This window comes from Eublepharis macularius, chromosome 1 (assembly GCF_028583425.1).
Source record: "Eublepharis macularius isolate TG4126 chromosome 1, MPM_Emac_v1.0, whole genome shotgun sequence".
In the NCBI taxonomy this organism is placed as follows: Eukaryota; Metazoa; Chordata; class Lepidosauria; order Squamata; family Eublepharidae; genus Eublepharis; species Eublepharis macularius.
Window position 1 is genome coordinate 172,910,575 of NC_072790.1, and position 27,928 is coordinate 172,938,502.

Here is a 27,928-nt window from a genome sequence, read left to right on the forward strand (position 1 = left end):
GACAAATGTACAGACTCTTACTTCAATATGATACAAAAACAGAACAAGTTAAAATGTATGTGTTTAAATGGATTCAGAACTTTGGAGAAGAGATAACACTTCAAAAGTGGGAAAATTTATGGATGAAAGATATAAAATTCACCGTGAGAAAACTGTTATAAAATGTTTTGCCGATGGTACATTATCCCAAAAGATATTTTAAAAATGGATAAGAAATATATAAGGTTGCGTAAAGAAGCAGTAGGTACTTTTTATCATATTTGGTGGACTTGTAAGAAAACAAAAAAATTCTGGAAAGATATACATGCAGAGATAAAGATTTTAAAAACTGACTGCTACAAAACCTGAGACTACGTTGCTGGAAATTTTGCCAGATAATGTCAAAAGGACATTACATGAATTGCTTAGATATATGCTGATGAAAGCTAAAGTAGTAATAGCAACCAAAATGAAAGCAGAAGAATGTGCATTAAGAGAAAATTGGGAAGATAAAATGGCAGAATATGCAGTAATGGCCTAATTAACAAATTATATAAACAACAACAACAACAACAACAAAAGACCGATCAAAGACTTTGAAAAGAAATGGGAAACTTATTATTCTCACTATAAATAAACATGGGATATAAGTGATGCAATTTAACTTTGATATGGAATCATGGAAATTATGGAAACAGAAATTTCTTTAAGTTAATGATATAGAGTTAATTCAATAGACATATCTGTTATTTAATTGATCAGTTTAGTGTAATCAGTATTAATAAATTAAATATCATATAATAATTTATATTTAATCAGTTATAGATATAAACCAACACTATCATACCATCTGAAATTATTTTAAATGTAGCTTTGTTTAAACCAGTTATCGTAAGTTACAGTAATGTTACTGTTTCAGTAACATTTCAATATATAATGTTAAATACTTTATAATTTGTAGTAGTTGATGATAAATAATTTTTTAATTTTAAGTTACCTTGATTATATAGCTCAATAATATTGGCAGATTTAAGAATGAGACGATTAGGATGGAGAGAGGAAGTATTTTGGAATTCGTGTTGTTTATCTGAAAAATGTAATATAGTTGTAGTATTTTAATAATCCTTGTAATGTGTATCTTTAATTTTCTTGTAAATCTAATATTTTTGTTCCTTTTTTCTGTACCCTCTATTGCTTAAAAATAAAAATGTCTATTAAAATAAATAAATAAATAATAAAAAGATTGGAAACACAATGTCCTTCAATATCTCTGCTTTTTGAACCAGCATCACTTCCATGTTGTTGGAGTTCAATTTCAATATTTTGTTGCTTTCAGTCATTTGACAACCACTGTTATGGCAATAATGCTGACAAATTAATCCTTGGAATCCAGTTTGTGGAAGCATGATTTCTTTGTTTTTTGCTTTTAAGTCAACATTTTCTGAGTGATAGGTCCGGAAAAAGTATCTCTCAAATACTGGGAACTGAAAGGCATCTATGCAGTAGATTGTGTATTGTGCAGTAGATTGTGTAGATTGTGGACTCTGTAGTTCAATCTTTACATGTGCCCCTTCGCCCAGTTGGTACGGAGTTTCTGACTGGGTTGTCACTAATATGTGGATGACACTCAGTTGTATCTGTTGATGGACAGCCGGCCTGACTCTGCTCCGGATGTCCTGGTGAGAGCTTTAGAGGCTGTGTCTGGATGGGTGAAACAGCACTGGCTGAAGCTGAATCCGGTGAAGATGGAGGTCTTGTACTTGGGTTGTGAGCTGCCTGATTTGGGAATCCAGCTCCCAACCTTTGATGGGGCACTGCTTGTGCCTGCTCCATTGGTCAGGAGTCTGGGAGTGATGCTGGACTCTTCCTTATCAATGGAGAGCGAGAACGTGGCAGTTGCCCAGTCAGTGTTTTTTTCATTTCCAGCGAGCCAGGCAACTTGTGCCCTATCTGTCAGCCCATGACTTTACTACAGTGATCCATGCAATGGTCACCTCCAGATTAGTCTACCGTAACTCGCTCTACACAGGGCTTCCCTTGGGTCTGACCCAGAAGTTACAGCAAGTCCAGAATGCAGCTGCGTGTGTCCTAATTGGTGTACCATACAGGGCACATATTACTCCAATGTTACAGCAGCTGCACTAGCTCCCCATGGAGTTCTGGATCAGGTTCAAGATTTTGGTTCTAACCTTCAAAGCCCTAAATGGACTGAGACCAACATACCTGAGGGCTCGCCTCTCCCTGTATGTACCCCGGAGAGTGCTAAGATCAGCAAATAAACATCTATTGGTGGTCCCTGGCCCCAGGGAGGCTCAGCTGGCCTCAACCAGGGCCAGGGTCTTTTCAGTCCAGGTCCCTACCTGGTAGAACTCTCTGTTGGAGGACACTCGGGCCCACCAAAACCTTTTATCTGTTCGGCAGGCTTGTAAGAAAGAGAAGATCTGCCAGGTATATGGTCAATATGAACAATAACCCACAACAGAAGGGTCTACGGACCAACAGTTTTCAAGTAATTATACAATATCGCTTATGTAGCATAAAAGTGTCGAGTGCTTTTATGTTTTACAATTCACACACAACAAGGATGCACTAACCCAATGGCACAAACTCCCCCAAAGTTCGCAATCCCAAGACAGTCTCTCAATTGAAGGAATTATCCTCTTCTTCTCTTGTCTGCAGTGGTCCCTGACGAACAACGTTCTGGTGACCAACTCCTGGCCAGGAGAATCTGCAGCTAGGACGCAGAGCTTGCAGGGAGAAAAGCAGTCACCATGCGCTCAACAGGGCGCAAGCCGAACTCCTGTTGTGGGGTTTCTTTTTCAAGAGCGCTGAAAGTCAGTGGTTGTGCAGTTCCAAAGTTTTACACTCTCTCCTCTATCTCCAAATGGAAGCCAGATAACAGGTAAAACTGAATATGAAAAATGAATATGTTGGACTGATGGAAGTATGGATTTTTTTTTTTGCTTCTGACTAGGAATTTTTGAAGTGTAATAGAATTGGGTATAAGAGAGTAGAGAACAGAGTATATTATTTGTTAATTTATTAATTAAAACATTTCATCCTACGTTTTTTACTATGCATGATGACTCACAAAGCCAACTGGAAAGATTTAAGAGGGATAAGGAAAAAGATCAAATATGCGATCTCTACCCATAGGTAGAACCAGGAAGAGGAATAAGGGAAGGACTTCCAGCACATTAGAGAAACCATAGCTAGGTAAAAGAGACTTGCTATTTTCTCAAGAAAAGACTTCTGTATTCAAAAGACGCACTAGTTATTACTTCTCACATGTTTCAAGAAAAACAAAAGACAGTAAAATTAGTAATACTAAAGAAAAAAAACATTTACCGACTTTTCCTAAACAGATGAAAATCTACAAAAGAAGGAAAAAATGTGCACAACTTGATTTTTGCTCTGCAGAAAAGATATAAATAAGATTGCAGCTGCCTTTGAAGACAATTGTTTTTGTTTAAAGGAAGATGCTGTAGCATAGTATAGTGATTAATTGGCTGGGCTAATCATGGCAACAATTATTAAACAAATTCTTATGGGGGAAGAAACATCCAAGAATAGCCTTTAAAACTCTTAAGCTAAGAAAACAGCAAGGAGGCTTTAAATACCCTGATCTAGAACTCTATCAGACAGCCACCAGACTATTCAATACATTACAAATTTTAATTACAGCAAATAAGACTGACTGGATCGCAATCTTGGAGTCAGAACTTAAACATTGCAATATACAAAATATGTTTTGGAACACAAAAAAAGATCGACCCCACAAAATAAATAACCCTTTTCTAGAATCAATAATCAATACCTGGGATCGTACAAGATTCAAACTTATACCACAATTCTCAAGATTCTCTTCTTTTATAGAACAGCATTGGTTCCCTCCAGGGCAAACTAAAGCCTTTAAAAATATATGGCTCCAAGCAAATATGATCCGCATAATTGATATAACAACAAAAAAGGGAATCATAAACAAAATAGAATTAGAACAAAAAATAAAACACAAGATTCACTGGTTTACCTATTTTCAACTCTCAAACATGCTACAACAAATAAAAATACAAGAATTACTTAAAAAGAACGCAACCGATTTTGAACTCCTACTTGATACCAAATCACTCAAACAAAAGGGATTAATTTCTAAACTATACAACATCCTTTTATCTCTCAACCAAATTAAAACTCTAAAATGCCAAACAAATTGGCACTTAGATTGCAACATAGAGCTAACACCTGAACAATGGAGAGAAATATGGACTGCAAACATTCTAAAACCTAAGACAGTTACCTCCCAAATCCAAAATTACAAAATCATTCACAGATGGCACATAACACCAAGAAAACTCTCACTAATAACTAAAACAAATCCTCCGCTCTGCTGGAAAGAGTGTGGAAATATAGGAACGTTTAAACATTGCTGGTGGGAATGCCCCCGAATAGAACCTTTTTGGAATGATATATTATGTTATATAAAAGAAATAACAGGCTACAAAATCCCCCTTGATCCAAAGATCATATTCTTGAATGTATGGGATACTTTTGAAATTCCACAAATAAGAAAAGACCTAATTAGCAACCTTTTGGTTGTAGCTAAGAACTTGCTAGCTTTACATTGGAAATCAAAGACAGTTCCCACAGCAGAAAAATGGTTAGAAAAAATATGGGACCACTATATACAAGAAAAAATACATGACGAATTATACCAGAATGAACACTATTTGAAAGAAACTGATTTTATTGCAAAATGGTTACCATTCATTGAATTCATTTCCAATACAAATCACTCTCCACCTAAGCATTTACTTTTTGTTACTCAGATTTGAAGCAACGACTATCAAATAATTGAAAAAAAATGCTAGTTGTCTTTGTTTTAACTATATTGGCATGACATTTATTGTATATAGTTCACTAAGACTTTGTTGTTGTTCTATTTTACTTCTGTACATTGTTTTTGTTTGTTTGTTTGGTTTAAAAAAATAAATTTAAAAAAAAATATTAAAAAAAAAATTGGCTGGGCTGCAAACCAGCACTCTGCTGGCTTGAATCCTACTACCCCCATGAGCTCAGTAGGTGGCCAGTGGCCACTCCTACTCAGCCTTAGCTCCCCAGCTGTATTGTGGGGATAATAACAACAATGACTTTGGTCTCTGCTCTGAGTGGGGCACTAATCTGTCTAGAAGAACAGTATATAAACACAGTTATTATTATTATCTTTCACAAAAAGATGGCAGTACCAGAACACTTGAAATTCTGAAAGTGTTAGCTGACTCTGAAAATTATAACTTTTATGAAAGATATAGTCTTTCATGAACATGGAAACTTTTTGCCAATATAGGCTCATGTGCTAGCTAACCTCTGATTCTAAACTATGTTATTAACCCTGCAAGGTACAAGGAGAGAGGGGAAACAATAAAACACAAGAATTTACAAGATAATTTTATTCTTGACCTGTCTGCTCACGTATGAAAGGTCTGAGTTTGGCCCTAGTGCTCTACTGGGCAACTGATAACAGAAATAAAATGGCAAAATATGAAGTATGGTTCAAGAGTATTATTATTTTGTCATTCTAGGATCTGAAGATGGTGATGAAAAACTAAAGATAGAACTAGGGTTGCCAACCTCCAGGTGGTTGCTACAGATCTCCAGGAAATACAACTGACCTCCAGGCAACAAAGGTCAGTTCCTGTGGAGAAAATGGTCGCTTTGGAAGGTGGATTCTGTAGCATTGTATCTAGCTGAGTTCCCTCCCCAAACTTTGCCCTGCCTAGCCTCCACCCCAGAAATCTCCAGAAATTTCCCAACCTGAAACTGGCAACCCTAGACAGAACTACCAGTTTGCCTATGCTTACCATTTGCTTCCTTAGGCTGAGCAAACTTTTGAGGATTTGATCCATTGTCAACATGAAGGCAGGAGAAAAATAAAGAAAAAAGAGGCTTTGGCCTAGTTGCTGGCATGTCATTTTTGGCTATAACCCAGAAGTGAAAGTGGTAGCTCTAGAAATCATCAAAGAGTTTTACCATAGAATTGTGGTGATTCCTAGAGGTACCATTGTAGAATCACAGAATTGGAAGGGACCTTAGAGACCATCTAGTCCAACCCCCTACCGAATGCAGGAACAGACTAAAGTATCACCAATTAAGTGTTCATCCAGCTGCTCCTTGAAGACTGCCAATGTGGGGGAACCCACCCACATCCCTAGGCAGCTGATTCCACTGCTGAACTACTCTTAATATGAAGATTTTTTCCCCTAATGTCCAACCAATACCTTCCCTCCTGTTGTTTCGAGTCCTATCTTCTGCTGCGAACAGAAACAGCTCCCTTTCCTCTTTTAAGTAAAAGTCTTTTAAATACTTAAAGAGATTAATCATGGCTCCCCTCAGCTTCCTCTTCTCCAAATTGAACATTCCCAGGTGTCTCAGTCTTTCCTCGTCTCCAGGCCCCTGATTGTCCTGGTTGCTCTCCTCTGCACCTATTCCAATTTGTCCACAATATCCCAAAATTGTGTTCACCTTTTTTGCTGCTGCATCACACTGAGTGCTCATATTTAGCTTCCTATCTACCCATATCCCAAGATCATGTTCACACACACTGTTACCCAGTTTATCCCTCATCCAGTACACACGCGTTGCATTTTTGTTACCCAGGTGGAGAACCTGGCACTTATCCATGTTAAATCACATCTTATTCAAATCTGCCCACTTTTCCAGTTCTGGGTTGTACCCAGAAATTACATAGTGATGTCAGCAACATCGGCAATGTCACACACACCACATCTTTGCCCACCCACACAACCCTCCTGCTACCAACCCTAATTTTACCATGGGTCTCTTTACTGTTAGATAGTGACAGGCCCTGTCTCTTTTTTTGTTTTTTTACCCATAAATAGCAAAGATGTCATTATATTATTATTTTTTTATAATTTTTTTTTATTTTTAATTTCTAACATAGAAAACTACAAAAAACTACAGAAATATAAAGGAAAAAAGGGGACTGGGGAAAAGGGAAGAGCAACATATAAACAGAAAACACACACTACATCTACATGTCTTGTATTCCCTTCATACTGCAATTTTTCTTTAAAGTTAACTTTCTAATATGCTATCAGATTGGTAGATCTTATAAAATACAGACTACATTCAGGATCAAGTCTTCTTCCCCCCCCCCCCCCCGCGCCTCGGTCTCAGTTCTCTCTGTGCAGCTACAATAGCTGCGCTCGTTCCCTCCTCCCCCCCACTCTCCCCTTCAGACTTTGGACTTTCTTCTTGCTGAAACTCCTGATGGTTAAACAAAAAGTCCCTCATCTGTACTTCCGATGTTATCTTGTAGGTTTGATCCTTGTATCTGAACCAGATGCCTTCCGGAAACAACCATTTGTATTTTACTTCACATTTCCTCAGGAAAGCTACAAGTCTTTTATATTTAAATCTTCTTTTACGAGCCAAAAATGGAACATCCTTCAATATCTTAACCTTATTGCCCAGATAGTCCAAGTCCACATTATACGAATTATATAAGATGGTGTCCCGAGTCTTCTTAGATGAAAAGTCAATAATAATCTCGCGAGGCAGCTGACGCTTCATTGCATATTTTGAAGATGTCCAACGGACTTCCAGAATATCGCTTTTTAACTCTTCTTTAGTTGCCTTTGCGAATGACGCCAAAAGTTCCAACACCAAATCTTTTAAATTTTCACTTTGCTCCTCTTTTACATTCTGAAGACGCAGTACCATTTGGGCATGGTCCACTTGTAATCCTATTATTTGATTCTCCAAGAGCTTCACTTCTTTACTTGTTGCTTTCATGAGTACTACGTTTTCGCGTGCAGACTGCTCTGCTCCAGACGCTGTTTCTTTAATGGTTTTCACTTCACTTTCCACTGAATCAACCTTTTGCCCCATTTCATTTAACTTCGCTACAAAGGGCTGCATAGCTTCAAAGACCGCTCGTCTGACCATCTCTTCCAGGGTTTCCCCCTTCCCCTGTAACATCGCCATCACCGATTTACTCATCGCAGGGCTCTGCTTTTTTGTCGCCATCTTGGGGGGGGCGCCAGCTAAGTTCCGAAACTCCGTGAAGGGGAAGAAATCCGCGCCTTCTTAGCTTCAACTCCCACCAATCCTTCACATACGCTTAGAAATCAGAAGGGATTCGCTTACTTACAGGTTTTCATCTTAAATCTGCTTATTGCCGTTCTCCATGGCCCGGCGGCACGTGATGTGCTGCGCAAGTCTGCCGGCCTCCATTGGAGCAAACAGGCAATTTACCCCCTGCATTGCTTTCAGGGGGTTCTTCCCACCACGATCCGGACCCTGACCGCCTCACTGGGAGTCCTGGGGGTTAACCCTCGCAGGTCAACCGCCCGATCAGGCTGCTCGGACGTTTCCTCCCGGACCTGCGGAGAGGAGCGTCCGACATGGCCGGGAAAACGAAAACGAATCCAATGTCATTATATTATTTATTTGTAGAGAAAACAGTTTAAAAACAATCAAAACACTTAAAAATATTAAATTCTAGAACTTGAGAGCATATATGACTTTTGCTGATTGATCAAGTATGTGACAGTTCTGAACACAATGCCTCTGAAACAGATATCACAATAAAGAGCATAATACAAGAAGGTATTGCTAGGCTAGAGAAAAATCAACAGCAGACAGTATAGGAAGGATAGTGTAAAGTGTGAGAGGACTATGAAAAGAGATGCAAGACATCTGTCTAAGTACATCTGCCTCCAGAATTCCAATGCTTCTCCTTGAGTTCACTGAGCTCTGGAGGTCTGCCATATTTATATGCCAAATGTAGAAATGGAAAATTATGAATCATAGGCCAGCCAACCTTGTGTGGAGCTGTGATGGAATTTCCTGAAGAGTCACCATTCTCCTGAAGGTTTGACATTAATTCTTCCTTGTATTCTAGTCCATTTTACTGAATGTTTTCATTTAATTTCATATACTACATTAGCATTTCTCAAAACTGATGCCTGGAAAGCTCAGGGCTTTCACATGAGTACTTAATAGGGTTATCAACCTCTATGTATAGCTACACCTGGAGTTCTCCCAGAATTACAACTGATTTCCAGATTATACAGATCAGTTCCCATTCAGAAAATGGCAGCTTTGGAAGGTTATACCATAGAGTCTAGGAGAAACTGAAGTCCCTCCCCAGTCACTACCACCAAACATCTAGGAATTTCCCAAGCTATGGTTGACAGCCCTATTTCTTGAGGGAGTTTGCAAGTCCTTTGTGTATTTTGTAATCCGTCCTGAGCCTGCTGGAAATGTGGGGAAGGTGGAATAAGATATACAGATAATGATATAAGATATAAGATATACAGATAATAAGATATACAGATAATGAGCCATTCTTCTACCCTTCTGGCAAATGTGCAGACAGACCTCTCTCAGTTTCCTAGGAACAGAGGCAGAGACTCTCCACTTCAAGGGAAGGTGACAGTTGGCTTTCTCTTTCTCCAAAGAGGTTATACAGTTGCTACTGCCTACAGTCACGTAAATTCTAGATCACCTTAGAGCCACAAAAAATACCAATTAGTTACTGGTAACCAGTAGTTCAGTTCTAGGATTTCTTAATGGATTGAGGGAAACCAAAAAAGTACAGTTCTAAAACAGTTATCATAGTTATTTCTGGTATAAAATTGAACTAGTTTCTGCACTATTTTACAGTGCAAAGGATTCCTGTACACAGAAAGACATGCACAACTCTGCCTGAATAGACAATGACGGAAACTAATGGAAGCAACATTTTAAAAAATCCAACAATTTACCAAAAATCTAACAATATTTAGAGTCAGCAAAAAACACAGAATTTCAAGATTAGAGATGTTGTGTAATGTCTGTCTGATACTAAAGGGCAATTATTTGAAAAACATGGACTTGCTTGTCTAAATATGTGTGAGGACAATAAGCAACATGAGTGACTGTACAGGGATCCCCAGCATGTAGCCCACAGGCACAAGGGTGCTCGTGGACACCTTTTGGGGTGCCTGCCAAGGCTCTTCTGGAAGTGGGTGTGGTCAGATAGTGTTTGTGCTGAGGGGGCTTTGGGGTGCCTGCCAAGGCTCTTCTGGAAGTGGGTGTGGTCAGATAGTGTTTGTGCTGAGGGGGCTTGTTTTACTTGAATACAAGCAGTTGGAGGATTTACTTGCCTGAAGTAAGCCACCTTGGCCTAGACTAGACATGGGCACGAACCGAAAAAAAATTAACGAACCGGCAGTTCATGGTTCGGTGCTGGCGACAAACCCGAACCAGCAAACCACAACAAACTTTTCCCATTGCCGAACCGGTTCGAGGTTTGTGGTTGTCAGAGCGGCCCCCATTGGAATTTGAGAGCCCATATTCCCGGGGAGTGTTTAACAAGCTCTCCTCCAGCCACTACCCAAGTTTGGTCAAGATTGCAATAGGGATCCAAGCTCCAATTAAACTCTCTCTGTCTCTCTCCCCAAAGGCTAGCAAGTACCAAGCAACAGTTCTATCACACTCCACTGCTCGCTGAAAGTGAAACCCAGCCACTGCTTTTTATAAGCTGAGGTCCCATTGAGCAACACAAGAGGTCTGTGGTTGGCCGTCAGAGCTGCCTATCAGGGTTTGCAGGGATGAGATGGGAGTGCCTGTCAGGTCTGTTGCCCACAGTCCCTCCATCTTCCCTTCATTTGCAATCATCCTCTTTATGTGGGTGTGTGTGTAATTCTCACACAAGCCGTCCAATTCCTGGGAAGACAGCACGCTTATGGCTCGCCTCAGAGGCCTTGAGACAGTTCCTTCCTATTCTCCCACTGACTATGCTGGTTGGGCACTGGGGGTGGGGGGCTCACAGGGAGGGACTGAAACTTTGTAGCAAGCATTCCATACATCATTCTCAGCAAGAGTTCTGTGTACAGCCAGATGCTTTATTTTGCTTCTGTGTAATCTGTGGACATATATATGCTTTAGTTATGGTTTCCCAATAAAAAACCTTGATTCAAGAGAGCTTGGATTTCTTGCTGCAAGGGGGGAATCGGCTTCAACGTATCCTGTTTTCCATAGTCTGACAGTGCCCATGGCTACAGAACACCCCCTCCCTCCCCCGAGAGTCTTCTCCCAGGGTGTAACCATTTTGCAGCTCCATGGTTGGAAGGAAGATCTGCCGATCAAGGTAAGCTGGGCTTCCATTCGGGTTTCCAGGGCGACAGAAGGAGTGCAGACAGAGTTCAGGCATTCCCCAGCTCTGTTTCCAAGGGAATTGATTGATGGTGGCTGACTATCTGGCTTCACGAACTGCAGAAGAACGCACCGAACCGTGCCTCTAACGAACGCTGGTTTGTTGGCCGTGGACGCTCACGAACCGCCGGATCACGAACAGAAGATTGGGCGGTTCATGGGTTTTTTTGGTTCGTAATGCAGTTCGTGCCCATGTCTAGCCTAGACCTTACAAATGATCCACCTTCCCACCCGTTCAGCCTAGCGAGGGAAGGGACAGAAAAACCGGGTTTTTTTACCCAAAGCTTGTTGACTCAAGTAGCACTGCTGCAGCCAGGGAGAGGAACATGGTCACCATGTACCAGAAAAGAAAAGCCATTCCTGTTCAAACCTGGTAGCAGCACTCCGGAAGGAAGGAGCCTGGCTGGCTTGCGGGGCAAGAGGAGTGAAGCCCTGCTTCCCACCCCAAGCCAGCAAGAGCCTACCAAATAGCAGCATTCGGGACAGAGCAAGGCTAGGTGTCTTTGGGGTGGGGGAGTGAAACCCTCTCCCCTCAAGCCAAGCGAGAGCTCTTTCCTCTTGAATAGCAGCACTCTGGTGGGAATGAGGCTGGGTGACTTAAGCAGGGAAGAGGAATGAAGCCCTCTCCAGCTTAAACTAGCCAGAGCTCTTTCTTCCTGAGTAGCAGCACTTTGGAGTTTAACTCAGTACAGGTGTAGTGGAAGCTACTAATTATTAGAAATTTGAGATAAGAACTTGAGCTAAAGTTTTTCACAATATATTCATTTCATAATTTCAGTCATGTAAATGAAAAGTGTAGCCTTTATAATTGTGGACCACAAGCATGCATCTGAGTAAATCCATTCCACAGACCACAAGAAGTACTTGCTTATATACATATTCAAAATTGAACATGTTAATATACATTTTCCTTGAGGGGAGAAAGGAACCTTCTTACCTCCATATTTTTAATTCGTTGGCATAACCATGGTTACTACCATAACAATATTTATAATTTTTAGTCCTGCCTCTGGCTCTTCTGGCAGCCATTTTGTGGTTGGCACCACCTCCTATGGCAGCCATTTTATGTTTCTATCCACTGTCCTCTGTCAGGATTCCAAATATGCCCACATGCTCAGAAAAGTTGGGGACCATTGGTATACAGTCAACAATTGTATTTTCTTTCTGGTCTCTGAGCATTCCCTTATACGAAAGGCTAGTAAGGTGGGAACAGGAAACTGTCAATTAAAAAACTTGAGTACCATATTTGCTATTCCTACATACTGCTTGATTGAAAGACTCTGGAACAGTATTTTATAAAGAAAAATGGAAGAACCTATAATCTCTTTTCATGTTGTTTTAGAAATGATTCTTTTAGAAGGCAACAAAAATATTTTGGTCCTTGAACATATGTATAGGATACCAATTTCTGAAAAAACACAGATTTATGGGTAGTTAATTCATTTTAATATTGGATGTAATTCATTTTTAGATATTTATATCTTGTTCTTCTCCCCACTAGGGACCCAAATGGCTTACAACATGAGTCTTCCCTCCTCCATTTTATTCTAACAACCATCACCCTGAGAAGTAGGTTAGGTTGAGAGTGTGTGACAGGTCCAAGGTCTCCCAGCAAGCTTCCATGCAGAGTGGAGATTCACAGCAGGGTCTCCTAGATCCTGATCTGACACTTTAACCACTACACCACACTGGGTCTCTAATTATAGTTGACATCCTGTGATTTGTGCTGAACACATATTTTCTGTATGGATTAATATTCTGATCACTTTGTCTCTACCATGCTTTCTATGGATATATAGATCCCACCATGGTCTCTAGCAGTACATGAGCATATCACTGTATTGCATAGTTAAAGTATAGCATAGTATTCTTTCTTCTTGTGCACACATGTCCATCTGTTCTCTTTAACAGTTCTTTTGACTATTAACATCTGGAATTTTTGGAGTTAATATGAATTACATGTAGTCATAATGTAGTCATTCCACAGATCAGTTGTGGAGTTAAACAGGATTGAAGATCTTGCTCCACTACTCTCCTCCAATACCACTCTTTGTGAAAGGCTTTATACAATGCAGTTATATTGTCCTGAGTTACTGAATTAATGCAGTGGTATTTGTACACAATCTTATCCACTTCTTGCCTTGTACAATACTCCACGCAAGTTAGTTTAAATTCAAATATTGTATCTCAACTTGTACTGCATCACAGCTAAAGACATGCATTTCTGCTGTAAAAGTATTAGAATTTATCAACCCAGTATTAATCTTACCTTTGTTTAAGGAGCTGCTTATTGTCTTCAATGGTTATGCCATCAGTATGATCTCTCTTGAAAATTTCAAAGGCTTCTTGGCGTCCAATTGACATTTCTACTCCTACTCCTGCTCAAGGAATAAATCAGAATGGGATTTAATATCTATTTCACTACTTTCTAGAGAAATTCTAAAAAACACAGTTCAATTACATAATGACAAGATACAAGTCAACTAGAACTAGGAAGGACAGTTCTGTGGAACCCAAAAATCTGCCAATTTACAAACACTACTTTCCCACAACTGACATTGTTTGAACTTCTCAAATCCAGTTGTTTTTGGAACCAAAATGGCACCCACTTTCAAACAGTGAAATCCTAAGCAGAGTTATTCCAGGAATAACTCTGCTTAGGATTTCACTATAAATGTGCCAGACTCCACATTCTGTGGAGAATAAAAAGCTTACACTGGGTGGTATGGTAAAAACGGCAAATTAAATTTCAGTTCATGTCACTTGAACAACATTTAGTTTGGATTTTTTGCACGTTTAATATTTTTGGAATAGTTAACATCTCCTTAATTAAAAACAGAGTGTTAAAAATCAAAGCAGTGAAAATATTTTCAAAACCATTGGCACTTTCATGCAGAAAATGTGCATAGTATCCTTCTCACTTACTTTTTATTCACCACATTTTGGTTTTGAACCAGGCTTTCCATTCCCCCACCCGGGGCGGGGGATCCCCTGCTCCCACCTCCTTCCCCTGCCCCCACTTACCCAGGGCACCCCCCAGCAGAGTGGTGAACCCCTGTGCCCTGCTGCAGCATGCTCCCTTGCCACGCAGGGCCTGTTTCGGGCTGAATTGGGCCCGCAGGGGGGGCAATTCAGCCCTTTGGCGAGCGCGGGAGCACTCCTGGGCCGCCCTTTGACCCACGTGATGATGTCACTTCCCAGAAGTGATGTCATCATGCACACCGGGAGCACGCATGAGGAAAGACATTGCAGCCTCAGCAGGGTCTCCTGCCGGGGAGACTCAAAGGACCTGGCAACCCTATTTTGAACACTGTACCACACAACAATTTAATCAAACGAACAAACACAAGTAGTTATCTCAGGCTGATGTGATTACACATTATTTTTGGTTCACACTCAAATGTTATTAAAAACATTTAACAGGCTAAAGGGTTACGCATTAATAAATTCATATTCATATTAACTTTACTTTCGCCTGTGTGAAACAGTTGTATGGATTGTGAACAAGAAGTGGCTCCACTAGATCTATGGACTGAAAGTCAGCTAGTATGACACTATTAATATTCCCTATAATAGGGAGGCCAGATGGGCACGTTATTAAACCTACACATTAAGAATGCACTCTTACAATGTCCCAGAATGTTTTATATTGCATAACTCATCTGCTACAGATGTAAAAAGGTTTCTTGATAGACAAATCATAATGTTAAAAAGGTCCCCAAACATAGGGATGCCACTCCTGTAGACCCTGTCCCTGAATACAAAACTGCTGATTATTATAGTCTTTTAAAAAGTCAAACCTTATCATTTCTTATATCTGACTAAAGGAGCTTTGACTCTCAAAAGCTTATACCCTTGACTATTCAACTGTAGACTTATATGGCGATCCGCCTGACCTTATCATTTCTTGAAGTTGTTGGTTTTTTGCTCTCTCTGGGTAGCTCTACTGGGTATCCTAGTATACAAAAGGAAAATTATATTCCTGACAACTCACTTCCTACCCTGGTGTGCCTCCAGAGGGCACTGCTGTGAAGCCCAGATGAGGCAGCCTGCTCCTCCAGAGAGTGCGCTGTGTTGGGAAGCCCAAGCCAGGATCAGGAGCAGAGCCTGCCCCCCCACTTCATGCAGCTAGGGGGTATGATATAGGATGCAAAATTGATTTTGATTGCCTGCTCTTGGGTTTAAACCTGGCTATTTTCAAATTCCACCTTGCTTTACATGCATTAAAGGGATATATGAAGCATACTTATATCATACTTATTGAAGTTATTTATTGATTAACATTTATTTTCTGTATTAATTTATTTAGTTAGCTTGTAATGGCGTATCTACTGCTTGGGGTTTGCTTCTGTGACTCTTTTATACTGCGGAATCAGGAGTGTAGCAGGTGGCAATGCCCATCCCCCCTTCACCCGGCCAGGATCAGGCAAGGAGCAGGCAGCAATGCCCACCCTTCACCCAGCTGGGATCAGATGCAGAGCAGGCAGCAATGCCCGCCTGCCCACCCTCCCCTTTTTACAGCCCATTGTATTTTCCCCCACAACAGGCTTTGTTACTAATTTTAAGACAATTGCTCTTATTATATTTGATATTTATTGTTTTATAGTAAACATTTTCAAGCTATTTGCCCCCACTCCCAATTTTGTCTGATATATGCTATTTATAGTTTTTTCTGTTCTCTGTATATCATCTCAATAATTAACTAAGTGGGCCAACAGTGGGAAACGTAAAGGCTGAAAATAAACAGAGGCACCAATTTACTTTTTAAAAAATTAAAAATATCTTTTATTTGAATAGCAATGAGAACATATGATACCAATAACAAGATATGTGGGGAAAATAACCCAGCCTTGCAAAAAGCATGAAGCAATGCTTCACTCCTTTTAAAACAAAAAAGGCAAAGGCAAAAAAGACATTGCTACTCTAATTTATAGAGACTAAATGAGCTGGTGGAGAAGGGCAAAGATACGGTGTTTGAATCTAATTAAAAACAGAATGTTCTTGTTCCATGGCTGGGGCCCAGAATAGATGATGAGTTTTATGTGAGGAATTTCAGAGCTCTGTGTTCCTATCATGACACAGTCTAATCTCAAACCAGAACTGGCCAACTGATTTTTTTTCTTTTTAGCATAACTTTGGCATACATCAGTTTGGTATACAAAGAAGAGTCACAATTTGAATTTTTTAAAACGCCTACCACCATGCAAAAACTGCCTGCCTCACTGCATTTTTGCAGGAAGAAGAAATGAACCTGGGTTATATAACTGAGCACAATTAGAAGAAAATGACATGGTATGTTTGTCTCAGCTATCTGCCTAATCATGCAGTCCTCCACCAACCCTGTACAGGCTGCAGGGGATGCAGAGTTATTGTTATACTCTGAGTCTTTCAATTTCCACAGGCTTCTGGAACAAACTATACCTGGCATTGACTGTATGCTCCTTATACTGGGAACTAAGAATAGACTGGATATTCTGCTTGTATACCAGCTACCTAGGCTAGTTCTCCAGTAAACAACCTCAGTTTATTTTTATTTATTTATTCAATTTTTATACTGCTTCTCTTCAGTTAAGATCTCAAAGCATTCACAACAATTACAATGGTTAAAAACAGTACAAAAATATAATATTCAATACAATCACAATAAAACAGTACAATACAAATAATTAAAGAACACTTTAATCCCAACTCCAGCCTATAAAATCCTGCTAATAACATAAAAATTGCAGGTAGATAAAAATGCACAGCAATTTGCTCTGCCTCACAAAAGAATATTAGATAGCAAAGGAATGTCAGAATAGTTCTGCCTTACAGACTTTCTAAAACATCAACAGGTTCTGTGAAGCACAAGTGCCTTCTGAAAGTTCATTCCAAAGGGAGGGTACCACAATTGTAAACTGGCCAGGAACCACCAGTAAACCTTGTGAAGATGAACAGAGCAGGGCGGGGAGTTCATAATGGGAGGTGTGGACCCAAAAATATGAGAGTTCCAGACCATGAAGGGGCTTTAAAGAACCAACACCATTAATTGGATCCAGAGGTTAATTGGTAACCAGTGCAGCTGCTTAAAAATTGGTGTTATATGAGCTGACCATGGTGATCTGGTCAGCAGCCTAGCAGCCACATTCTACATCACTTAAAGTCTCCAGAGCATCTTCAAGGATAGCCCTACATAGAATGAGTTGCAGTAGTCTAAACAACAGGTGACCATCGTGTGGATCATTGTGGCAAGATCAGATTGAGATAGATATGGGGAAAGTTGTTGGGCCTGCTGAAGATAGAAAAATGCTGTTCTAGCCACTATGGACAACTATTTGACAAAGGAAAGCTTAGAATCAAGCCAAGCCCCTAAACTCTTTATGGAGACTGCAGCAGAAAGCTTCACTCTGGGGGATTCTGCATGATCAATTTTGATCGGACTTTCTGAGCAGTCATGCTGCAGTGGAGTCCTATGAATCCACTTCTCCCCGATTCCACATTAGGCTTTTGTTTCGCACATTTCATCGGCTCAAAGTCCATCATGCGGAATTTTTGACAGGATAAAAATCGATTCCTTATCTCTTTTTCCAGGGGAAGTGTCGAATGATGCACACCTTCATCCCCCCCCCCAAACGTTGCTACACATAAACGTTGCATCAAATAAACATATTGGATAGGCCAGAGCACTTCCCACCGATATTGTGGAAGAGTATTGGCTATTGACATTTGGAGAGAAAATTGTTACCAGTGACCCCGCGTCTATCTTTCCCGCTTTCTTCATGAGCAGTGTGGTTTAGTGATAGGTGTTGTGTTGAGGACGGTCTCTTTCTCCCTCCATGAAATGCCTAGACCACTAGTTGAATGCTGAAGTCCCTCCATCACACTTTCACTCTACCTCAGAAGCTGTCAGCTGTCAGCGAGCAACAAGTAACAAATTTGGCGTGTTGTAAAATGGACCCGTTATTGGTCAGCTGTTGTCATGTGACACAGGATATGTTTCTGCATAGATTTGTAGAAACGTTGCAATGTTTTTTTACATTTTTTTTAAAAAAAAGAGGGGAAGGGAAAGGGTAGTGGGTGTAGCTTAGAAAACATGATTGGCCAATCAAATTAAGTTGAATCGAAGGGCGAGAGAAAAGGGCAAGGGTGGGGAGAACATCGGATAAAGGATTTTGCATGATTAAAATCCCTAATCTGCTGCGCATGGACAAATAAGTCGGGGGAAAGCAGGATGGAAAAAAACAGACAAAACATGCAGTGACTTCGAATCTGCTGCTAGGATTGCCTTCTCACGTGTGGAAACACAAGAAAAAATCAAGGTCATTTAGAAGCTGAAGCAGGGAAAACCATTCGTGCGGTATCACCCTCTGTTGAGTAATGGTAAATTCCCTTCAGCTAAAGTCCTTCCCGACCACAGGACCTCAGTGTTCAAAGGATTTAACTTTGAACAGCTACCCCTCAGCCACTCCACTATGGCATCTTGGCATTGAGTCAAAGAAGAGATATCTGCTTCTGGTTGCTTATCAAGTAGAAGGCAGAGTTGCATGTCATCAGCATACTGGTGGCATCCAACCTCACATTTCCTAACATCCATCCATCCATCCATCCATCCATCCATCCATCAAGACGAGTGTCCTGACTGACTCATCATCGCCCAGCCCAAACCTCTGGACCTAGAAACATGAGATTTGGAGAAAACATTCCTTTCATGCTATAAACAACAACTAAGACGGGATTTTAAGAAATTCTCCCCCCTAAGGGGGTAAAAAGGGGTTTTCCTATAAGGATACAGCTTCCCTGTGCAGCTGGCAGGCTGCTGCCTGCTTCCTCCCCACCCCTCCCCGCCCACCCACTGCCAGCTTGGCCACTCTTCCCTGATTGGGCCAGCCTTTCAAGGTCATTTGCATATGCAGCCTGATTGGTCCTCACCTAAACATTTTAAACAGTATGCAGTTGCTATTGGGAGTCATTGAATGAGTCCTGAGGTAAAATGCACCTCCTAGTCTTCCTCTAAAAGTTCACTAGGGCCACCAATCTCCCTGTGGGCCTGGCTTTCCTGTGTGGCTGGCAGGCTGCTGCCTGCTTGCACTCCCCCCCTCCCTCGATTGGTCAGCTGTGGAACTCTGTGTTCTGAGGTAAAAATCAGGTGAAGGAAACTGCAGACAGTTGAAGACGGTACAAGACTCCTGAATAGAGATTTTATATAAAAGTCAGTATGGCAACTAACTTTTTAAATGTTCATGGGGAGACAGTGCATGACCTTTCTAGGGCACATTACGATGCAAACTTCTCACATGAACCTGCCGAAGTGCCCACCATACCACCTCTCCCTCAGTCTAACTCCACCTCACACCTCTCACAGCCATCATCTCTTACTGCTCCTAAGAAGCCTCTTGGCAGACGTCGTGCAAGATACACTGATGCTAAAAGGAGGAAGCAACTCAGAAATGTAGCAAAGAAATATGCATATCATACTCCTGCAGTGCACCAAGCAGCAGTGGCCCAGTACCAGCAAGATCCCCCCGACGTGCACAGAGCAGCAGAGTCTCTCTATGAGCAAAGCAATCCTGGAAGATGAGTAGAGAGGCGCTCACTTCCATGGAAGGTCGAGGCTCACTCAGGCATGACATATGATCCTTCACTACCTTCAAGCTGCCTCTTAACCTCACCCATGCAGAAACACCCCTGTTCAGCATGTCAAATCAAAGCAACATGGCCCAAGTGCTGCGGAACTGTAAGCTCAATGTTTGGGATGAGAGCATCATGGGGCACAAGGGTTGTTTTGAGGCACTAAGAATAACCCTCAAAGATGTCAGAGGCAATGAGAGAGCGATGGGGGGAGTCACCGTGCTGCTGGCTGGAGACTTCCAGCAGACTCTGCTAGTAGTCCCAAGGGGAACTTGAGCTGACGAGGTTACCGTGTGTGCCAAGGCATTGTATCCGTGATCCCTCATCAGGAAACTCTCACTAAGAAAGAACATGAGAGTCCACTTGAGAGGCGAGGTGTCCTCTGGGGAATTCTCTGAACTCTTACTAAAAATAGGGGATGGAGAGTATCCCGAGTCCAAGGGAAAGGTGACCATCCCTGCAGGCCTGGGCACAGTAGTGACGACCCTAGCAGACCTAACAGACACAATATACCCTGATATCGCCACGATCATGGAGAAGTCAATAGACTGGCTGTGCAAGCGTGCCATTCTGACTCCCAAGAATGACAAGGCTGCCATTAATGAAACACAACTTAACTCCCTCAAAAGGGTAGAAATGGAGTACAGATCTGTGGACTCAATGGTGAAAATGGATGATGCGGTACACTACCCTGTGTAGTTCCTTGAACCACTCAACTCTCCTGGCTTCCCAGCCCAGAAGCTTCTCTTCAAAGTGGGGGCTCCAGTGATGCTGCTCCAGAACCTGAACCCATCCAAACTCTGCAATGGCACCAGACTGCAAGTGAAAGCCCTCCACAGGAACGTTGTCAAGGCCACATTGTTCACTGGCAGTGTTTAGGGGAAGTTGGTGTTCATACCACACATACCACTCATATCATCAGATGACCTCTTCGAGTTCAAGAGACTGCACTTCCCCCTCAAAGTCTGCTTTGCTATGATGATCAACAAGTCCCAGGGTCAAACACTGAAGGTGACAGAAATTGACTTGAGGGAGGACTGCTTCTCATGGGCAGTTCTACGTGGCCTGCTCCAGAGTGAGCTCACCCAGCAGCCTGGTGATCCTAGCACCTCAGGGGAAAACCACCAATCTGGTCTACAAAGAGGTCCTTCAGTAGAAAAAAAACAGTTGTATGTATTTTTCACTTTATTTATTGCACTACAATCTTTTCCTTTTAAAAATATCTTCAATAAATGTTACATTTCGAAATTCACTTCATAAGTTTCCGGCATCAACATGCTTCATTTTATTCAAACACCTTTGTGAAGCTCAGGTACTATGCTATTATACTACAAACCCAACTCAACGCCACCCCTCCAAAACCAAAAAATGTCACATACCCATAAATATGTAACTGGATGTAAAGCAGTTAAACGCAGTAGAAAAGCACGTGTATCAGGCTTATATATATATATATATATATATATATATATATATATATATATATATATATATATATATATATATATATATATATATATATATATATATAATGACCACCCTCATTGATTGTGCCTGGAGAAGGTGGTAGTTCTCACTCTCAGTGAGACTAGGCGGTCAACCAGGACTAATGGTCAACTGTGTCAAACACTGCTGACATCTAATACAGCACTACACAACCACCCTTATCTAGCTGAAGCCAGATTTCATCAACCAGACCGATTAAAGCGGACTCAGTCCCAAAGCCTGCCTGAAGCCAGACAGGAATTGATCAAGAGCTGATGTATCATTCAAAAATCCTGAAGCTGGTCAGCCACTGCCCTCTCAATTTCCTTATCCAGATAAGGCAAATTTGACACTGGGCAGTAATTTGCTAGCTCCCGTTTATACAAGGAAAGCTTTTTCAGCAGAGATGTCACTACCGCATTCTTGCGGGAGCTAGGAAATTGGCCCGATGCAAGGGAATAGTTAATTATTGCTAACAAGGTCCTTCCCACCAACCCATGCCAAGATTTAATTAGCCAAGAGGGGCAGGGGTCCAGCAAGCAGGTGGTAGGCCTTACAGCCATCAGGGTTCTGTTGACATCTGTGGGGGTAAGTGGAGTCTAAGAATGGAACCAACAATGCAGAGAGAACTGCTGTTATGCTACTAGCAACAAACTTGGCAGCCAGATAGGCATAAAGCACAGATATTTGATCTGTAAAATTAGTCGCAAATAAGTCACAGCTAAAAATGGAATAATCTACTACTTTAGAAGGAGTAGTTAATTGATAAATCAATCTAATTGAGCTGGACGCATACTAGCGCACATGATGGAGATGGAAAAGTAATTTCTTTTTGCTGCCTTCTCCACATCTTCATAGTCCTTGAATTGAGCCCTATAACATGTTCTCACAGTCTCATCACGAGTCTGGTGCCATTTACACTCTAGCCATCTTAATGATCTCTTAGCCTGTCTTAGATTCTCATACTATGGTGCCACGGAGGACCGAGGGCAACGAGGGTGTTGGAGAGCAACTCTATCAATGGCTTCCTGAAGATTCTTATTCCAGGACTCGGTAGGCCCATTGAGTGAGCTGCCAAGAGGCTCAGAGAAATCTTGAGAATCCATTAGGATAACAGGGTTGTACATACCGGTAACCAGGGCTCATTTGGAGGGGGAACGCACCAGAACGCCATTCAGGTAGTTCCCCCAACAGTCAGGTGGCCCTGCCCACCTGACTTTGAAAAATTTTGGGCCGTTTAGGCCTCGATTGGGGTTGAAACAACCCGGATTGGGGCCAAAATGGCCTGGATCATGTCGGTGCCAGGTGGGGGAACGCTCCCCTGCCTGGCACCAACCCAATCCCGGCTGTTTAGGCCTCGATCCGGGCCAAAATTGGGGCCCGAATTGGGGCTGAAACCATCCGGATCAGGTTGGTGCCAGGTGGGGAAAGCCTCCCCCGCCCAGCACAGACCCAGTTCTGGCCATTTCAGCCCCGATCCGGGCCCAAAATGGCCATTTTTTGCCATTTTGGCCCCGTATTCCAGTGGGATCGGGGCCAGAACGGCCGGGATCAGGTCGGTGCCAGGTGGGGGAACCCTCCCCTGCATGGCACTGACTTGGTCCGGGCTGTTCCATCCCTGATCTAGGCCCAAATGGGCCCCAAATGGCCATTTGGGGCCTGTTTCAGCCGGGATCAGAGCCAAAAACGCCAGGATTGGGTCAATGCCTGGCACAGAACCCCTCCCCTGCCTGGCACCGACCCGATCGGGGCCATTTTGGACCTGATTCTGGCCAAAACGTGCCCAAAATGGCCATTTTGAGCCCCTTTCGACCTGGATTGGGGCCAAAGGGGCCCTGATCAGGCCACTGCCAGGTGCGGGAATGCTCCCCCTCTGGCAGCAGCCGAATCCCGGGCATTTCGGCCTGGTTGAGGGGCATGGCATATGCTAAGGAGTTATGCTAATGAGTTCCTGCAGCTATTTTTCTATGAAATGACCCCTGCCCGTAACTATTGTTTATTGCGTTCTTCTGTTCAGGCACACAGTAGGGACTGTGCATGAACAGGCCTGCTAACCAGAGAACGTTTTCAATGCTTCTTAGAACTCCATTAGGGGCTGCTTCTCCCAGTCACTGCCTAAACAGGCACATGCCTACTTGGGAGGAGCAACCCCTTCTCTCAGTTCTCCTGAGTCGCCATGACCCACCAGACATAGCTAGAGAGCTCACATTGGGGCAGGAAGGAGAGAATGCGTGCCTGCACAGAAGAACTCGATGAACATTAGTTACAAGTATATGCAACCTTGTTTTAATTGTTGTTCTTCTATGCAGCCCCACACTGGGAGATTACCAAGCTACACAGTAATGGAGGCGGGGCGAATCTCTCAAGGTACATTTATTCACTTGAACAGTGTAAAAAGACACCGTAGCCTCAGAGTCAAGAACTTGACAGAAAAATGTATGCAGTCACTACAGCAACATTATGAATTGCTCAAAAGGTACAGTGTTCTCAGAGAGAACATGACATAACCATCATTCTTTTTCTTTTTTCTTTTTACATAAACACAGAGTGTAAAACAGCTCTAGCTATGGCGACATCTTGTGAGGTATTAACATCAATAGCCTAACATTTGACAAATCTGTCAGACGATGACCACGTCAGAGCTTTCCAAGTGTGAAACACAGGAACACCTCTTGGAAGGCTGATGAGGGGACCTGGTCAAATGAGCCCTTATGTGTAATGGACATTGAACACCCACAAGTTGATATGCCCTTTCGATGGCAGGAACAGAGGCCTTTATTTTTCTTTATTGGACTGAGCAGAGGCCTTTCCCCCCCCCTTTATTGGACCCCCAAAGCACACCAAAAATGAGAATCAGTGTAAAATTCCCTTGTTCGATGCAAATAAAAGGACAATGCTCTTTTAAAATCCAAAGAGTGCAGTATTCTTTCTGCTTTAGTTCGGGGGTGGGTGGGAGGGTGGGGAAAAAATACCGGTAATGAGATACTGCGACACATGAAAAGGTGAGCGTATCTTCAGTCAAAACTGAAGGCTTGGCCTAAGAACCTCCCTGTTATTGTGAAATTTAAGAAAAGGTGGGTCAGCTCTCAGTACTGACATCTCACCCTTCTGGTTGAAGCAGGGCCGGATCGAGGGGGGGCAGGGGGTAGTCTGCCCCCAGCGCCACCAGGGAGGGGGGGCGGGTGGCCACCCCGTCCTGTGGGACAGGCGAATGGTGCAGGTGGCCGCGCTGCCTTTTGCCTGCCCTGCAGTGCGGGGGTGCATGGCAAGCTGGCCGCCCTGTCCTGCAGGGCAGGCAAATGGCACGGGCGGCTTCCCAGCCCTGCATGCTGCCTCCGTTCCGCCCTGAGTGATGATGTCATCGAAGTGATGTCATCATGCAGCGCGGGGAGAGCGCGCGCTGCGTGCGCATGCAAGGTGGCCAGCCGAGGGTTGCCCCGGGCGCAGGCAACCCTAGACCCTGCGCTTATTGACAAAAGTTCCATGGAACAAGTTGCCAAAGGTTCAAAAGGTTGTGAAAGCACTAGTGATAGGGACCATTGGGGAATTGGAAGTGATACCAGGGGATAGAGATTGAACATTCCCTTAAGGAACTGGCAGGATCTCTGACACAAAAGCACAGTTGTACCTTCAATTTCTGCGGGGAAGGCAAAAATGGCTGCTAAATGTACTTTTAGGGATGTTACAGCCAAGCCAGTAGCCTTTAAAGTGCACAAGTAATCAAAGATGTCAGGGAAAGGGCAGACAGCAGCAATGATTCCCTTTCTATGAGTCATTTAATAAATTGATTCCATTTGGCTTTGTAAGACTTCCTGGTTGAAGGCCTCCTGGAATTCAGTAAGACCTATTGAACCTCTACAGAGAAATTTAGAGTTTGGGGCAAATCTGTCAAGTTGTTAAATGCAGGGTGTTGGAGTCATGGTGGAATAATGTTCCCCACAGGAGAATGTCTGGCACTAGTGGGAATGAAATGTAGGTCTGTCTGGACAGCTCGAGTAACTTTGGCAGCCAAATCTGTCTGGGCCAAAAGAAAGTTATTAAGATGCAATCGGAGTTGTTCCTCTCTATCTTCCAAATTACTTTTGGAAGAAGTGGAATTGGTGAGAAAGTGGACAAAAGTCAACTCATCCATGTGAGCTGGAAGGCATCCCTGATAGACCGAGGGACACTTCCCACCATGAAGCAGAATGTTGGGGCACTGGCATTCACAACAGTTGCAAATAGATCTATATTAGCAACACCCCAAAGATAAAAAATGGGAGTCAGATAGGTATCGTTCCCAGTCCATTCGGGGTTGGAACTCAGAACCCTGCTTAGAACATCCACTATGGAGTTGTCTGAGCCTGCAATATGGATGGCATACATAGATATATTGTTGGAAATTGTCCAATTCCAGGTGGCTGTGGCCTCCACATAAAGGGCCAATGATGCTGTGCCTCACTGCTTGTTGATATAGTACATAGCTGTGGTGTTGTCAGTCTGAATCTGCACCTCCTTTTCTAAGTAAATGAGACAGAGCAAAGTGAATGGCTCTTAGTTCCAGCACATTAATATGCTAAGCTTGCTTCCTGATGGACCATACATCCTGTATATTCATAGACTTGCAGTGAGCACCCTATCCTTGAGACGAAGCATCAGTTGTTACAGTTACTTGATGATGCTTCATGACAAAGGAAATAACCCTAAAACGGTTTTCATCATTGTTCCACCATTGTAGAGATTTCAATACTGCCTCGGAATTGAGAATGTGAAGTTAGGGGAGTACAAGGAAACTGTAAACTTCCTTATGAACCAATTTTGTAAGGCACATATGTTTAGCTGTGCAAATGGTACTACAGCCATGGCGGCTGCCATGAAGTCTAATATCCTCTGTATTCTCCAAACTATTTGAAAGCAGTTTTTAGAGAACAAAGTCACCAGATGCTTGATAGCATGCCCCCTATCAAGTGGTAAAGTGGCCCATCCCATATCACATCTAAAATTGTGCCAATGAATGCAACTGTTTGGGAAGGTTCGCGTTTAGATTTTCTAAAGTTAATTACCAGCTCTAGAGCTAAACAAGTGTTCACCACTAGAAAGACGTCGTGGAGCAGTTTATGCTTAGATGGGGCTGCAATCAGCCAGTCATTTAGATATGGGAATATAGAACACCCCTATGCTCTAACGCAGACCACAAAATGTGCCATACACTTTGTAAACACCGTGGGTGTAGTAGATAGGCCAAAGGGTAACACAGTGTAATGGAACACCCTATTCTGATAAAGAAAACAGAGGTATTTTCTGTGTTCCCTTCTGATAAAGACATGAAAATATGTGTCCTGGAGGTGAAGGACAACAAACCAATCATCTGGGGACAAAAAGAGAAGCACAGGAGACAGGGTGACCATTTTGAATTTTGACACTTTGAGACAAAGGTTTAAATTTCTCAGATCTAAAATGGGGTGGAGACCACCATCCTTTTTAGGCAGCACCAGGAAGAACCTAGAGAAGAAGCCAGATATGGTATCAGTGCCCTGCAGCTCTTGGATGACACCCTTGGCAAGGAGAGATTGAATTTCTCCTTCTAGTTCTGGTAAAACTTTATTTACAGTAGCAGCCAACAAAATACAATCAGGCAATTCTGTGAACTCAAACCCACAGATGTTTTTCACTATGGCTAAGACCCAAGAGTCAGATGTTATTACCTCCCATTCAGAGAGATAAGGTGTCAACCTCTCTGAATGACAAAATTGAGGGTTAGAGATGGTAGGGACCAGTCAGAACTATTTGGGGGGATCATGCGTGTCTTTGTGTTGTGTAGCAGACTGCAAAGACATAGGGCTGTATTGTCCCCATCTCTTGGATTGCTGCTGAGGATGAAACAGGCATTGAGACGTTGTCTGAGGCTGTTGATACTGATGGTAATGCCTTCCATAGTACATGTATGGATAGTTATGTCTTAGATTTGGTACTGGTATGGATAGTTATGTCTTAGATTTGTAGGTATGCTGCTCTGAGGGAATAATACCCAAAGACTGGGCAGTCTGTCGATTCTTCTTTTTCCAGGAAAGAATATCATCAGTGACAGATAAGAATAGAGATGTCCCATCAAAATGCAACTCTTCCACCTTGGCCTTGGTTTCTAGAAGCAAAGCAGTGAACTGGAGTCAGGAGTAGCATCGAATAAGCACTGTGCCTGCCATGCCCCTAGCAAAAGTCTTGACGGCATAACACCCAGCATTCATTTTTTGCTTAGATATCCTTATCACTTCAGTTTGCAACAACAAGACCATGGCTTTCTTGTACTCTGAGAACTCAGACACATAGATAATAACTTTTCCCAAGGGTATAGCTGGTAGGCACCCATGATAGTCTGGTAGTTTGCTATATGAGAATTGAGGACAGAGTCGAGCTGCTCCTAAATCTGAAACAGGATTCTGTTGATGCTGTTCAGGCTCCGCTTGCAGTACGGTCCTCCTCTGGTAGCAAAGAGTGCGGTGTTGTGTCTCAGAGTCACCCAAAAACAATGAAGGTTCAAGGGAGTTGAGGTGTGGAGAAGGAGTCCAGGGTGTGATAAGGACCACATCTTTCAATTCCCTCTTGGTCCGAGGGGATCAACTCTGATGGGACTTGGATCCGGAACACGACACATGCTTTG

At 42.5% G+C, this 27,928-nt stretch overlaps 1 protein-coding gene across 1 annotated transcript in view; it reads right to left on the reverse strand.

Annotated features, from left to right (window-relative positions):
- KIF6 (kinesin family member 6) overlaps nt 1-27,928 on the reverse strand; it is a 439,256-nt gene that overhangs the window by 195,018 nt on the left and 216,310 nt on the right. Inside the window, exon 14 of the mRNA XM_054999529.1 lies at nt 13,469-13,577. Coding sequence (XP_054855504.1) covers nt 13,469-13,577 — 109 coding nt within the window. The remainder of the gene's footprint in view (nt 1-13,468; nt 13,578-27,928) is intronic.